The sequence below is a fragment of the Bidens hawaiensis genome, unplaced genomic scaffold (genome assembly GCF_021521415.1).
Source record: "Bidens hawaiensis isolate Kalapana, Puna unplaced genomic scaffold, B.hawaiensis_p1.1 tig00015203_1, whole genome shotgun sequence".
NCBI classification, from domain to species: domain Eukaryota; kingdom Viridiplantae; phylum Streptophyta; class Magnoliopsida; order Asterales; family Asteraceae; genus Bidens; species Bidens hawaiensis.
In genome coordinates this window covers 100,191-116,193 of record NW_027492351.1, presented here as the reverse complement: position 1 = coordinate 116,193, position 16,003 = coordinate 100,191, and the positions used below count along the sequence as shown (strand labels likewise).

Here is a 16,003-nt window from a genome sequence, read left to right as displayed (position 1 = left end):
GTGACTGTTTGAAAAGTAAGTTATCCTGAAATCGAGTCTATGTTCTTTATCTATAAGTTTTACTTAACCTTTGTTAAGTAAGGTTAAGTAAATATGCGGGGATTGGTTTAATGTAATAGTTCACGACCCCTTGTTAGATAAATACCAAAACGGGATTTTAACGAGTGTTCGGCTTAGTTGGTTCGGGTCTCGATAAGTTGTCAAGTACGAAACCGATATTCCAACGTGACAAATATTATGAGATAACTCATTAAAAACATCAACTGAACTAAGTTAGAAGTTCTATTAGGAAGAAACTCTAAACGTTAATGTTAAGCGGGTGTTCGGTCTTATCGGTCCAAGCTTGTTAAAAGATCAAGTTGGATCCGACATACCAGGTATTTTCAGAAAATATTTATAAATCAGTTTATAATAAGATCTTAAAAGAAAATATGAGATTTTGTGTCCCAAAACACAACTAGTGTGTTTTAAGAGAGTGAACTCGGTTTAGTTCGGTTTGTTCAAGACTTGATATACGACCAAGTTTGGATCCAACAAATTCATATCATGAAAACAAATACAAAAAGTAAATAAAAGAACCTAAAAACTTAAATCTTACATGCAACTTGTATTAAATCAATTAAATAAAGAGTTTAAATGGGAGTTCAGTTTCGGTTCGGTCCGTGACTCGGTATGAAACCGAGGTTGGTTACCACATACCCAATACCATAGAAATGATATAAAAAAAATAGAAACTCATAACTTAAACGAAACAGTAAGCTTAAACGAATAAAAATGCTAAAATGGATTAAAATAGCCCTTTCATGTAAACAACTAAGTTGAAAGTGGCATCATAGAAATGAAAAGACTTACCAAGTTGTTATGGTAAACTTGCGTCAAGGGTCGAGATTAAAGACATTGAACCAAGTTCATACTCATTCAAAACATAGAATCTGATCAAAGTTAGTTTACACAAAACCTAGCCTACAGTGAATACAATGGTTTTAGCCTGACATTGGCATTACGAAGAATTCGCTTATCTGATGAAAGGATGGAATCATGCGATTAACTGAGGAACCGGAGGCTTCGGGATGGTGGAAAATCGTCCTAGGGCTTCTCTTTGATTGCTGGAATGAATGATAGGTCGAAATAGGGGCTCAAAACTGATTACATCAAGTTAGGGTTCTTTTGTAACATCCCGAAATTTCTAAAGTAATATTTAATATATTATTTTGTCGGGTGAAATAAACGAGTTAGTGGAACGATAATAATAATAGTAAAATACGAAAGACTAAGTAGGATAATTAGATGGGATTAGTTATGGACCAAAAAGGATATATGGGCCTTAGGTCCATGGGCTTAAGGGAGTATAAATACCCCCTTAAACCCTAATCCTTTCCATTCCATCCATCTTATCCATCCTAATCTCTACACACTCAAAAACACACACATACTTCCTACACCATATACGGCCGCGAGCTAAGGAGCAATCCGAGACCAAACCGAGCCTATAACTTAATAGATCTTGAGTGTGCAAGCAAGATACAAGATTGTAGTTCATCACCAAGCTAACCGTAACCTTAAAAACACGTAAAGGTATGTCCTTTATCCTTAAAGTTTCCGTTTTTATGAATGGTTATCCATGAAACTCGAACCTAGCAAAGATAGGGTATAAACGAGTATTAAAGTAGCAAACTTGATGTTAGAACGAACCTAATGAGTCCATAAACGCGTACGGTTCGTTCAACGAAAACCTTAGATCTAGTATTGAACGTTTTTGAGTTTAAAGGTCCAAACTTTGTGCGTTTTCGGGCCGAATCTTATCAAAAAAATGATCATGGGAATGTTCACGGGATTGATTAACATCATATCGAAGGGTTACGGGTGGGACAGATATGTTTATGGGGATAAAATCAGAACCCGTCGCTGCTGTAGATAAGTTCGCTAACCTATATGTTCGCGTGCATGATAAGTTCGCACCCATATAAGTTCGCCCTATACAAGTTCGCCTGGTGATAAGTTCGCTTAATGTTAAGTTCGCTTAATGATTAAGTTCGCTTAATGTTAAGTCTGCTTAATGTTAAGTTTGCTTAATGTTAAGTTAGCTTAAAACGCTAAGTAAAAGTAATCCAGTACTAGACCACGAATCGGGCTAACGAGTGAGTAGGTGAATAGAATAATAACTTAAAATCCTAATGGAAAATGTGTTAAGACAGTTAATGAATAATAACTTTAACCCCAGCCAGGGGCTCTGCCCCTTGGACCCCGCTAGGGGCTGCCGCCCCTAGAACCCTGCTGACAGGGGCGCTGCCCCCGGACCCCCGTTCGTTGTGGGTTATATTAAGATAGAAATACGATACAAGTAGTAATAGTTAATTGATACGTGCAATTGTTATACAGTTAGTCGTGCACAGCTCAAGAAAGGAATAACTATAAACGGTGAAGGTAATCGCATTCAGGTGAGTTTCTAGCCCCATTTTCCTTGTTGTGTTTTTCGGGGCTGTGTCCATATTCGATGTGAAGTGTGAATACACTTACCTTAAGTGGTAAGTGTATGTTATAGATGATATACGAGGTAGCTAATATATAATTCTTGTTGGTGCGTGAACGATCTTCGGATATTGCACGTATCGCTAAGGATAGTGATTGCCAAGTGGTTATTAGTGTGTTTGAATGCTATTATATGACTTGCTTATTATGTAAATAATGTACTGATAGGAAGTGGGTTATAGACAAGTAGAAGTAGAGTGTGATAGAAGTGGATAGGGGTCTAGTAAGAATGTTAGTGGCATGACGATAGTACGTGGTAGGGTAAGCCTATGCGTGACTTCGTTATTAAAGTGGAAAAGTGGCATAACGTTATTCGTTATTAAAGTGGCAAAGTGGCATAACGTCATTCGTTATTAAAGTGGCAAAGCGGTAGGGGTAAATAAGAGGTTAAGTGGTAAGGTGAGCAGGTCAGATAGTGTGCTACGTGTCTTCGGATACGTATACGATGCATGTAGTGGTTGTATGATAAGTTGCTTGATTAACTAGAACTCACTCAGCGTAGCTGACTTTTAGTATGCACGCAGGTGATCAGACTGAAGAGTTATCATGAGGATGGCACATGGCATGGATTGAACGGCTGGCATGTGAATATAGAAGAAAAGATGTTTTAAATATAATGTTTTGGGTTTTGGTATCAAAGAAAAGATTTAATGTTTTGTAAAAAATGATTGATGTTTTATATTCCGCGAAAAGTTTTAATAAACTCTGATTCGTAGAACTGTGTTTATAAGTAAATCCGACGCTAACGTAGGGCTACCGGGAACGGGCCTTACATCTTTTCCCCATTTTTAAGTCCCTTCGTGTAGCGCGAAGGGTTTTTGACCCTCGCTTCGCGTCGCGCGAAGTACGTAGGCCTCATATTCAGATTTGCCTCATATTCAGATTTGCCTCTTGCATATCGAGGTTTTGTCCGTGAGTTTAAAAAATTCCCAAAATATCTACAGTAAATAATGTCGGTCCCAACCTTTTTTATATGACAACCTAACTTTTATTAAACCAGTGAGCATGCCCCATTTGTCCTTGTTAGACACTCAAACCTCCATTTTATTCCTCCCTTTTTATTATTATTATTATTATTATTATTATTATTATTATTCAAGTATGCAACACATCTGAACACCGTTAACTTTCCGACCACCCAGCCATGGAAGGAGCACACCCCACCTTAAACCCAACGACAAAGAATTCCGACCAACAGATTTCTTCTTTACCCCCACCACACATCTACTATTCAAGTATCCTCACAACTTCAACACTCCTCGACCACCATCACCGTGGCGGTTCAATGTGTAGGTACCAATAAATAAGGCCGCCAGTATACATGGTAGATCTGACTTTATTGCCGGATTTAGAATACATGTGGGTAATTGGGAATAAGAGTGGCCGTCGGAAAAAATGGTAGATTCAATTTTATTCAAAAACCGCCGGAATACATACAGTTCCGGTGGCAGACCGTCGGAATACATGCAGTCACCATTGCCGCACAAGCTTTGTTGAAAAACAAGAAAAAAAAAATAGAAAAAAGTCGGTTCCGACGGTGACATGGTGGCAGACCGACGAGAACACCCTGAAGACCATAGCGTCGCTGACGTACTTTTATTCAAATATGTCGTCGGATCCGCTTTTAAATTGGCCAGATGGTGGTTGATCATTGATTGATAAAAAGGTTCGCCTGATCTGAAATAAGTGAGGAATCTAACTTATTGAGATAGACATTTTGGGAACTTTGTTGATCCATAGACATTTCTTTGACATTTTGTTTTTCACTGATTTTCTGTTAGGTTAGGTTATCGAATGGATAATGAGAAGTGAAACAATTGTTTTATTTGTTTGGTTGAGAAAAACTTGCTTAGAAATAGAAATTAGATGTTACGGTTAATATTTACAAAATAAAAACCCGTATTAAACAACTTTATATATAAATATATTCGGTTTTACTTATGTCTTTTTAAATGACGTTACACGTATCTTTTATTATATGATATTTTGTTTGATTATATTTTTTGTATGGCCCGACTAGAACGAACGAATTGGATAAAAAAAATTTAGTATTGATTTGACCCGACCGACCCAAGCCGAAAAAAATTATATATTGATTGATAACTGAGCACCAACCCAAAAAAAAAAATTGACCCTTATAAGAAAGTTTCCTGGGTCCGTCACTGTGTATGTTATGGTAGTGTTTATAAATTGATAACAATCATGTTGTAGATGTTACTAGTTGTTTACTATTATGACCCATGAATTTGATATGTACCGGGTCGGGCAAACGGGTCAGCATGCATGGGTGTTGGGTCGTTAACTGCCAAGTTATTGTTTGTTTTGTTATTTGAATTAAGTGTGAGATAATAATGGGTGTAGTGGGGGATGCTCCCTACCCCACGTTTGTTAAATTTGCTTTCCATGTTATCGTAGAGTTAGTTTTATTTGTTGCATGTATTTGCCTATTTAATGGGCTTTCTTCCATTATTAATGCAAGCAGAAATATTAAGTTGTGTACTTGTTCTATTCGTTCCTCCTAAATTTCTTGGTCATTTGTAATCCAATCGACCCACATCAGAAATGCCAAAGAGTTGCCTAGCTATATAACATATGATCATATTTGTTGATTTTTGACCCGTTTGTTTATAATAAAAATTGTTTGAATAAGTGTGTAGGATCATATGTTAGTAGTTGAGTATGTAGTTTCTATCATGTTGGTACATGTTTTATATGTACGTATTAGAGAGGGTGGTTATTGTAGAAAACATAATTTATGTGAAATACGTGAGAATAAATCATGACCTTTCATTTTCAAGATTTAAGGTTAAGATTTAGTTTCTAATTAATTTGGGAAGAGATTATGTTTTTTGATATAAGGAAGGGCATTAGAGTCTTCATTTATTTGTCTTCTTCTGGAATTCTCATTTTGTTTGAATATCTTAGCAAGGCACACTAATAGCACACTCGAAAACAACACATTTGGTAACAATACATTCGTTAACAGCACACTCGTTAAACAACTAAAAGATTAAAATGGGTTTTAACAAGCCAACACATTTGGTAATAGTACGCTTGTTAACATCACACTCGCTCATCAATTAAAAGAATAGTCACTCAGACAAGATGGTGAAAATAGAGAATTAAAGCAACACAAGATGGATTTTATCAAACCAACACACTCATTAACAACACTATTAATAAGAGCAACACCTTAAATATTGAACGATAATAAAGATATTCATGCTTTGAGTTTGATTTTTTATATTGATTGTTTAATTCATGCATGAAAATAGGAAACAAGAACCAGGAATTCAATTGAATAGAAACTGCGCGCCGAATAAAGTTTTCATGTAAATAGGATCTTGATTTATGATTACCATAATACCATTTTTAATTAATTTATTATCTGAATTTTAATTGGTTTCTTACCCTTCTCATAACAAACATGTTTTCTATTTGATCTTATGTCTCCGTATTAGAATACTGTTTGAAGTATTAATGGCATTTTGGCATCAAGATAACATGCTATCAAGAGAAAGTGGACCGATACTTGAATTGACATAAAAGCAAATGAGTTAGAAAATCTTCTAACTTAACTACAAAGCGCAAAGCTCTCGCCACGTTTAAAGTTACGGTCTTATCACTAATATTGTATGTAAATGTATTAATGAGCTCATAGACGGTTTGACCTATGTGCTAGACCTGAATTCCATTGTATGGAGCTCCAATTTCAAACTCTTGAAGGTTTTCCCCAATTTTATTAATTAAGTATACATTGCTTACTTTTTACTTTGATTTAAGTAATTTACATGTTTACGTAACCATTCACAGACGTGAACACATGCATGTAAAAGACCACTTTAAGTAGCATGGCCGGATGGCTAAATTTTTCATTAAAGGTTCAGCAATGAGGAGTTATAAAGAACTTACATGGAAGAAGGTACTAATATTTGGGGTGGTATGAAAAAAGTGAGTGATAGTGTCAGTACAAATTGGGTCTAGTAGTCTTGTGTTGGCGATGTGGCCATGCGGGTGCTACTCGAGAAGATGTTTGTTGGTCATGAAAATAGATAAGAGATTCTCTGTGCATACTCATCAAAGACATACAGATTCCTGATCACCAAGAGTCCAAGGTCCTGCTGCTGATGATTAACTGTGGTTTTGTCGTTGATCAAGGTAACAGTAATTTCAATTTAACTTGACAGTTTTAATACTAGTAAAGTGTTTACTAAGAGCTTATATTTTAGTTATAAAATCAAAATATTCCTAAAAAGTAAATGACCTTCGCGTTATTAGCACAACGCTCTAACCAACTGAGCTAATAGGCCTTGATGTTTACGAGCTATTTTAAAATATATTAATTCAAAGAATTAATGTTGATGTATGTATTTTTTTCAACATTATCGAGCAACATGAGGCCAAGAAAGTCAAAGATACAGGTCTAAACCCGTGGTCGGCCGGCAGGTCGGTTTTGGTAAACTAAAAGTCATGTGAGTTTAGCGACTTCTATATAACAAATAAAAAATATATATAAAATAAAAGATAATACAAGTTTTATTACTTTTAGTTTTTACCATATGTAAGTCTATTCTAACTAAAGATACAGCTCTATTAACAATATAAAAAACGTAATGATAATACATTATATATATGATAATAATGGACGTCTTTAAAGAATCCAATAATTCACTTGTAAGTGATGATAAGTTAAAATGTGAGAGAGAAAGAGAGTATGTATATTGTTACATAGCTATATAACCGATTTATGTATAATAATAGGTTCGTAACTTTATATGATTTTTAGCTTTATTAATCATGAAATAAACGTTAGTGTAAATAATAAACATTAATGTCTACTAATTTGAAACCGATACAAGTTTATTTGGCCCTGTGAGGTTTTTTGGGACTATTATGCTCTATCATCATGTTTTACGTTATAGTACTGTTTGCAGTAAACCCTTTCAAGTTTCAGCACAGTTTTCTTTTAACTTTGACTTTATTTTCAAAAATTTTGAAGTTTATTCTTGCATGTGAAAATACTAATATAAATTACATTTTTAGTAATTCTAGTAAATATTGGTGGACTTATAAAGACCATTATGGTGTATATCAACACCAATAAGAAAAAAAAATATTTATATACAATACTAGTTAATTCAGCTTACTCATAAATTGGATGTGGCTCAATGGTAGAGCACTCATTTTACATGTAAGAGGTAGGGGGTTCAAACCTCACTATCACCAATTTATATGGGACATATGAGGAATGACCCTGGCAAACCAGGGTTCGAGTCCTGATCTCAACCGGTTTTACCGGTTCCTCGCTGTCGTGTCATTTGGCGGACGTGGGGGTCGGCTTTTATCCGGTGAATCCCTCAATAGGTGGACCGCTAGGGGCTTCGTCCGTCCGGACTAGTGGCCGACTCGGGCTACCTTTAGCCAATGGGGGCCGCGTACGTAGTATCTGGCGTTACTTAGTTGGTCGTTCAAAAAGAAAATCCAGCTTACTCAAGTTATATTCAAATCTCCTATTTAGAGATTTATGAACTTATTTAAACTCACTTTTTTTTTTTGTAAAAAAGATGGAATTAGTTTATTTTTTTGTTACATACTCAATATTTTTTTTATTATTTAATTTATTGAGTTTATAACTGATAATTGTTTTTAATATTATTTATCTATGATTTTGTAAATTCAATTTTTTATAATGTAAAAAAAACTATATTTTTCATATTTATTAAAAGAAACTTCATATAAATACGAAGGTAAACAAAGAATTGGTCCACACAAAATTATGATACTACAAATTAAACTCACTTCCAGAGTTGAAATCATGGAACCATTTGTTAGAAGTTTTAATTTGAATAATACTGCTAGGTTTCAAGTTTCTAAAATAACCTTTCCCAGACCTAATCGAAAGTTATATAATCAATACAATATATATCCGAACAGCGAAGGCCAGATATTAGTTATGCCTATTGACAAAACTTCTAAATCCCTCATATACATTTTGTAAATAAATTTATAAACTAATTACATATCAAATTCTTACATTTCTCATTTCTCTGTATTATTACTAGAAATAAAAATACAAAAATACCGTCCCCGTTTATTATTGATTGGTTAGCATCTCCTATCCCAACACGGTGTGAAATAATACATGTTTGTTGTTAGAAAAAATACATGGATAAAATTATATTTAGTAGAATATGATTTGCGATTCAAAATGGGAGAGCGGCACAGCTTGTTGTTCGCTTACCCGTTATCCAGACGTAGCTCGTTTATAATAAATAAATTGATTATACCATATAATATTAATAGAATATAGTAATGGCTCAACCATGTTCAATATGTTTCAAAACTTACTCGGATCCACCTGTCAGTCGGCACCTCCTCTCATTTTACCTCTAACTTTCATCCTCATATTTTTTTTATTTCTATTTTTAGTAGCACAACTAATTCATACATCATTCAGGTAGAACCACTATTACATACATATATATAATTTTTTCTTTACTGTTCATTGACACTCCTATAAACTCCTATAAATACACTGTTTTTTTCTTGCCCAAAATCCATCTCTATTTTCAGCTCCTCTCTCTCTCTCTCACACACAGAATAACTTCTGAGGTGCAATGGCCATGGTGGAGAGTGATGGAGCTGCCATTAATATTATTAATGAGCATCATGTAGTAGGCATACCAAAAGATGACACTAAAGATATCACACCACCTTCTTTTTATTTGATTAGGCTTCACAATACGCTGACATTATATTCTATAATATTCTCTAATATTCACTTCTCCCAGAAGGTAACCTTCTTTCTTTTATCCGTAATACAATCTTTAAATCATTGTAAAAATTGTACTGACACGGCCATTTCATGATTGATTTTTTGGGCAGTTGCTAGCAGAGTTGTTCGCTACATTCTTCTTGGTATTTGCAGGATGTGGGGCGATCATGGTGAACATTGACACCAACAATGTGGTGGGTCACCCTGGAATCGCGGTAGTATGGGGGGCGGCAGTGATGGTGATGGTGTATGCCGTTGGGCATGTCTCGGGTGCACATATGAACCCTGCTGTCACCATTGCTTTGGCCACTTTCGGAAGGTTCCCTTGGAATGAGGTGATTACTTATGATCATCAATTTGATGTTCATTTATTTTAGATATATGTATTTAACTATGACATAATAATAGTATAATACATTAATTAATTACAACACGGCAGAAAACCCTAATCGGCTATAAAATAAGAGCATCCATAATGCCAAACCTATATACCGCTACATAAGATTCAAATCTTTTCTTAAAAAACCAATCACTTTCTTCCACAACACTAGACCTCTACAAACCCTAACAAAATATATTAAATTTGTATATATATAACAAATATGTATGTGTATGTGAGGGTTATGAGACACCACGCCTCACCACTCCAGTCGTCTGCTTGTTTAAAGTCACAAACCCACCATCACAAACGAAAGGCCACAATGCAGGCTCGTTTACCCCCCTCTGTTTGTTGCATACCACATCACAAACGAGCATCCACAAATGCAGCGTTGTGGATGCTCTAATGACAAAACTAAAACCCTTGGTGACGACTGATGAGTCACCCTTTTACGAACAAGTTGTGTTAGAAATACCACCAAAAGTTAGTACAAAGCGATTACAATAAAGTGGCAGGTAAACGGGCAACAAGCTGCGCCGCAACCCTCTTTTGGTCTTTAAGTCCAAAGAAAATGGGATGTGTTTGAAATGAGTCGGTACTTTCGACGGTTCTTATTTGTCAGAGCCTTTTTCGAAAAGAGTTTCATGGGGTACGGTTCTTCCAAGTTCCCACAAAAAGTACATATGTTTTTAAAAAGTCGCTAACGACTCTTTCCTATGCATTTCTGGCAAATTCAGCTGTCGAAAACGACTTGGTTATCTAATAGCGTATCTTGATCTTTAATGCTTTATTACTGTTTGTTTAGGTACCCGGATACATGATAGCTCAAATCCTTGCATCAATAGTAGCGAGTGGAACCCTACGCTTAATATTTGACGATACCAACAACCTTTTTATTGGAAATATCCCTCCCGGGTCGAGTTTTCAATCATTGGTGATGGAAATTATTATCACATTCTACCTCATGTTTGTCATTAGCGCAGTCGCCACGGATGATCGAGCCGTGAGTACAATTTTTTCAAAATTTCTTACTATTTATGATAATTTAGTTACAAGCATTACTAATGAATGTAATGATACATCATGGTCTTTGATCTAGACGGGACAATTAGCAGGGGTCGCCATTGGATCAACTATTCTACTTAACTCCATATTTGCAGGGTACAATATTCTACATGTTGATATACATTATTATGTACATAACTAGTAACCATTACAGTTATGTATTGAGACACATATTTTAATGACAGGCCAGTATCAGGTGCGTCAATGAACCCGGCAAGAAGCATAGGACCAGCGCTCGTGTGGAATGAGTACAAGGGGCTATGGGTCTATATTTTGGGACCAACTGTTGGCGCTATAGGTGGTGCATGGGCGTATAATACTATAAGGTTCACGGATAAACCTTCTAGCTAGTGGGATGTAAGATATGTATACATAACGTCTATAGTTACACCACTTTTTTTGTTTTTATAAAAAGTGGATTTGCATATTTTAAGATTGCCATTCTTTTGGATGTTCTTATTATTATTGATATGTGATTTATTATTGTTTTGTTTATGTGAAGTATATGTTGTCTATTCATAAATAACTTTCATTCAAGCTGATTTTAACAAGTACTCCAACATGCAAGCTCTATTCTTAGCTCTTAACTACATGTGAACTAACACATTCGATACGTACCACTATGTCACATGCCCTTTGGTGTTTTGTTACCGAATAAAGTGATAAACTAGGCCGGTCTGACTTTATTATGTATTGATCATATATCCCATTCCAAACAGTTTAATATGGCTTTGTCCCTCAAACATCTGATCACATCTACTGAACATTAAGGAATATATACATAGGTTTCGCGATGATGGTCGAGATTGATGTTGGGGAGACATCAAATTAAAGATGCAGCATCAGTTTCTTCACAACATATCACTCTTCCTTTTTCCCAGAAGGTACTGTTTAATTATTTCATCTTAAAATCATATGCGTACATATATAGTTTTCACCGGCCATGAGTGGTGTTTCTATATATTTATGAACATGCATGTAGGTTTATATTCAAGATAGATTAGACACCATGCATAAACCCTGTCAAATGATATATATAAACGAACAAAAGATTAATATACTGTTTATATATATATTAATATGTATATAACTCTATTCGTGTTGTCATTTTCGTTTTGCCATTGGATCAACCATTTTACTTATTGTCATGTCATGTTTGCAGGGTATAAGATATCATTGAACTGTAGTTACATTTCTCCTTTTTATTACACATTTAAATGATCTTGGTGAAGCCCAATCTTAGGAGCATCAATGAACCCAGCCCGGAACCCTAGGCCCGGCTATCGTGTCTAACCAATACCCAGGCTTATAGGTCTACATACTCGTACTCGTACCGATACTAGGAGCCATAGCAGGGCTTGGGAGTATGGTACCATAAGATACACCAACAAGCCCGTACGTGAGATCGTCAAGAGTTCGTCTTTCCTCCATAAATTGGATGCCCAGATTTGCCCTTCTCCATTCGGATTTAGCACAAATGCACAAAAGCTAACATGAAGCGTTGTCTCCTTTAACACGAGTATAGTTTAATTTTTTTTTGAAATTACAATATCATATAAAAAGTTAGGAGATTTGTTCTAAAATACTTGGCGCTTTTTACTTTCTTACACTTTGATGATCTCAACCATTGATTTCTTTAATCGATGATCCACAGTCGGTTTTAAGGAATACCACTTTGTAGTGGAACCTACCTCGGCCTACTATATATACATGTACAAAAATTATATACATATACTGGAAACCATTATATTACAAGATGAATCTGTTACATTGATATATACATAAACTAATTGAGTAATTTACAAATCAATTTACATAAACCAAAATTAAAACTTTGCCTATATATGCATAACAAATATGGAAATAAATACAAAAACCACATGAAATGTTTAACCTTGACAATGTTTACTAGCTTCAACCATTTTTATTCAGGAGGCTTGTTATGACTGTGAGATGCGATATTAACTGAACCACCCGCACGCCGTACCCATGGACATATAACAGGCGTACAACATAACACTGTGAATAACAACTCCACTGTAAACATCATCATACTAATCCACATATATATCAACCACTTCCAATACCACAACATCCTCTTCAAGAACGAAAACCGGGACTCCAGTTTTATAACTGCCGAGTATATTTCAGGAACACCGCCCCCTTTTGCAAATTCGGCTCGTTGTTCAACGACAACACGTAAGCATGACAAAGGAGTATCTTTTTCAGTATACCCGTTGATATTTATGTCCAAAGTTTGCGTTTCTGATGGATAGCCGGTGAGAAGAGAAGGTAATTTGAGAAAAGTTGAAAGAAGCCGAATCGGGCCGCTTTTGAATAGCAACATGGATGGCTTTCTTGTAGTTGTAAGGAGTGTATTATCACTTGAAAGAAAGTCAACCCTTACCTTCAATAACAAGTTGATTAACAATGAGTTCAAGACTTCAAAGTAAATGAATTATGCGTAACCGAACTGAACAAAAACCAACGCTTTGTTTTCCGTTTTCTTTTTAAATGATTTCTCGGTTCAGTTTCGGTTTTGCCATAACCAGAAAAACCAAACCAAACCGAGCTGAATTAACCGAACCATAACCGAAAAACTCAATCTATATTTTGTGCCATTTTTTTCAGCTCAAAACTTTCAAGCCCAAATGGTAACAACAAAAAAAATCAAAACCAAACCGATTATAAAAACCTAACTGTTCAAAAACTTATTTTGGTTCGCTCTAAGGAAAAACCGACCAATGCATAAGACAACCACATCACGCATAAGATCGCATCATGTGATGCGCGCATTATGCATTCCTAATACGTGCATTTTAAAGCCAGGCTCGTAACATTATTACATACCTGAAAAATCCCAAGCTTTCTATTATAATCGGATCCGGCAACACCAAAGAGACAGTCGCCTTCAATTCATGACCAACCGGTACAACTCTCGTTCCAATCTTACTATTTTCCTTACGCACCAACAAAGCCGACTCTGCACAAGAAACCACAGGCGCAAAAGCCACGGGAGCATCTTCCGTATAATCAAAAACCAACTGCTCAGTTATCTGCACCGGTTCCTCAACGACCCGTTTAACAATCACGCCACTAATAACCAAAGCCGAAACTAACAAAAATACTAAAATAAACCCACAGTAAGCTACCCACAACAACCCATATCCGATTCGAACACATAACATAAATGCAGACTCATTGTTTTGAAACCCGAGATAGTTAATTAACTTAACACCTGTGTTATTACAAATTCCCCAAATTCCAGATCTTCCAAGTCTTATAATATTATACGGGTTGTTGAATAACATATATGAAGAATAAATTACCCGAACCGAGAAGTTAACGATGCTTAATAATAGCTTTGTTTGAAAACTGATAACATTAATTACCAGATGGGTTATGATAAAAACAAGATTTGGAGTAGGATTTGGCGAGTCAACGGTAACAGACTCGTCGTCACTAATACTCGTAATTGAACTCCGATTAACCGTCGTGGAGTTCAAATTCTCATCCAATTCGTGATTATTCTTCAAACCCACATCGAGTTTCTCATTATTCTTCAAACCCACCTCCAAATTCTCAATATTCTGCAAACCCACATCCAAATTCTCAATATTCTGCAAACCCACATCCAATTTCTCATTATTCTTCAAACCCACATCCAGTTTCTCATTATTCTGCAAACCCATATCCAATTTCTCAATATTCTGCAAACCCACATCTAATTTCTCATGATTCTTCAAACTCTCTATCAAGGGCTTGCTGGGATTTGGCGGGAAAACTTGGCGGAGGGCCGAGGAAGAAGATGATGAGGTGGAGTTCGGCGAGTGATTAGGTATGATGGTAACTGTGGATTTATCTTCGTTGGAAGTAGAAATGGATTCATCGAAGGAATTTGAGGCGTCGACGAACGGGAAGTGGTCGAGTGCGTCGTGGAATTCGATTTCGTTGGTGTTGATGTTATGGGAGGTTGATTGGAGTTCCATTGAAGTGGAGCTGGAATATAATAATAATAATCATCTAGGGTTTAGGGTTTGCTGATTGATTTGGTGAAGAAGAAGAAGAAGATTTGAAAAGAGGATTGATGGAATATCTCTAAGTTATATCGAGTAAGGTTCTGCTCAAGCAAGATATGTACTCCCGAGTACGCCTTATCAATAAGTTATTCAACTGAAAATGAGCCGAACAGGATCATAGAAGAACAAGGTTGCTCGTAAGGATTTGTCGAGCAAAGTTTGATAAGTCCAAGAAGATTGAAGTCTACTCGGTGAATATTTTACTTAGTAAAATATTCTCTAAGTAAAGTCTACCCGGAAACTGATTCCGAGTACACTTCTATGTTTACCAAGTCTGAAGGAAGGCCGAGTACACTGCATACTCGGAGACTGAAGTTTAATGAAAAGCCTACCCGGAAGACTTGTTTTACACTTAGTATAATTTTTGAATATGTAAATTGAATATGTACTATCGGATAGGGTTTCTAGAAGGAATGACAGCTGTCCTAGGTTGGCAGGCCTATAAATAGAATAATTAGGGCACGCCGCCAGGGAGGAGACACGAGATACAGAGAGGATAAGACCGACACATTAATTAAGAGAATATTTTGTGTGTGACGGCTGTCCTAGGATTCCTCCTAAACCCTAATCGATTATCCTTTTGTATGATTAACGTTATATAAATGGAAATCTTTTGAGTGAATCCTTCGTGTGTCTTCGTATTTTGAATATTCACTGCAACCGTATGTTTGTTATTGATTCCGCCTTTAACAAACGGTCATCTTTATAAACATAGTAACCCGTCATTAACTCGCTTGTCAACACGATTAATTTTGTGTGAGTTATGACATGATTGATTAAGATCCGATCCGAAATGACCTGACAGACGATTTTTGGTAAATTAATTGATGTGTTATGATATGTTGAATTGAGTAATCTTTCCAAGTAGAATTCTGTCTTGATAAAACTAGCTGCTGAACTATGTGAAAATACATGAAACGTGTTGGTTGATCGATATTTGATATGTTTTTGACTAAATTGCCCTTGTGGGGAATAATTACTAGTAATGTACAATGTTAGTACTTGATACTTATGTAGTTGTTTACACATGTAACGTGTCACCATTGTGTTTGTCGAGTCACACACAATTCACAAACGAAACACGAAACGTATCTCATGCATATGTATTATGTACCGAGTCTAGAGACTCAATAATTGTTCCAACACTTAGAAAATCTCATTCTTATTTTAGAGCGC

At 35.8% G+C, this 16,003-nt stretch overlaps 1 protein-coding gene and 1 pseudogene across 2 annotated transcripts; one reads left to right on the top strand and one right to left on the bottom strand.

The window, feature by feature from the left end:
* The first annotated feature begins 9,146 nt into the window (after nucleotides 1–9,146).
* Nucleotides 9,147–11,261, top strand: LOC143548615 (aquaporin NIP1-1-like). The gene is made up of 5 exons (XM_077039727.1): nucleotides 9,147–9,323; nucleotides 9,415–9,639; nucleotides 10,489–10,686; nucleotides 10,783–10,844; nucleotides 10,934–11,261. Exons 1-5 carry the CDS (start codon nucleotides 9,147–9,149, stop codon nucleotides 11,097–11,099), a joined length of 828 nt encoding a protein of 275 aa, XP_076895842.1. The 3' UTR covers nucleotides 11,100–11,261.
* A 1,406-nt stretch (nucleotides 11,262–12,667) lies between these two features.
* LOC143548614 (seipin-2-like) lies at nucleotides 12,668–14,737 on the bottom strand (annotated as a pseudogene). Its single transcript, XR_013137988.1, has 2 exons — nucleotides 13,599–14,737; nucleotides 12,668–13,155 (listed from the first exon to the last, which is right to left on the bottom strand). The product of XR_013137988.1 is annotated as a seipin-2-like (transcript).
* Between the last annotated feature and the right edge of the window lie 1,266 nt (nucleotides 14,738–16,003).

Coding starts and splice junctions, on each gene's coding strand:
- LOC143548615 (XM_077039727.1), top strand. CDS start 9,147: ATGGCCATGGTGGAGAGTGATGGAGCTGCCATTAATATTATTAATGAG. Junction 9,324..9,414: donor ATATTCACTTCTCCCAGAAG/GTAACCTTCTTT, acceptor TTTTTTGGGCAG/TTGCTAGCAGAGTTGTTCGC. Junction 9,640..10,488: donor GAAGGTTCCCTTGGAATGAG/GTGATTACTTAT, acceptor CTGTTTGTTTAG/GTACCCGGATACATGATAGC.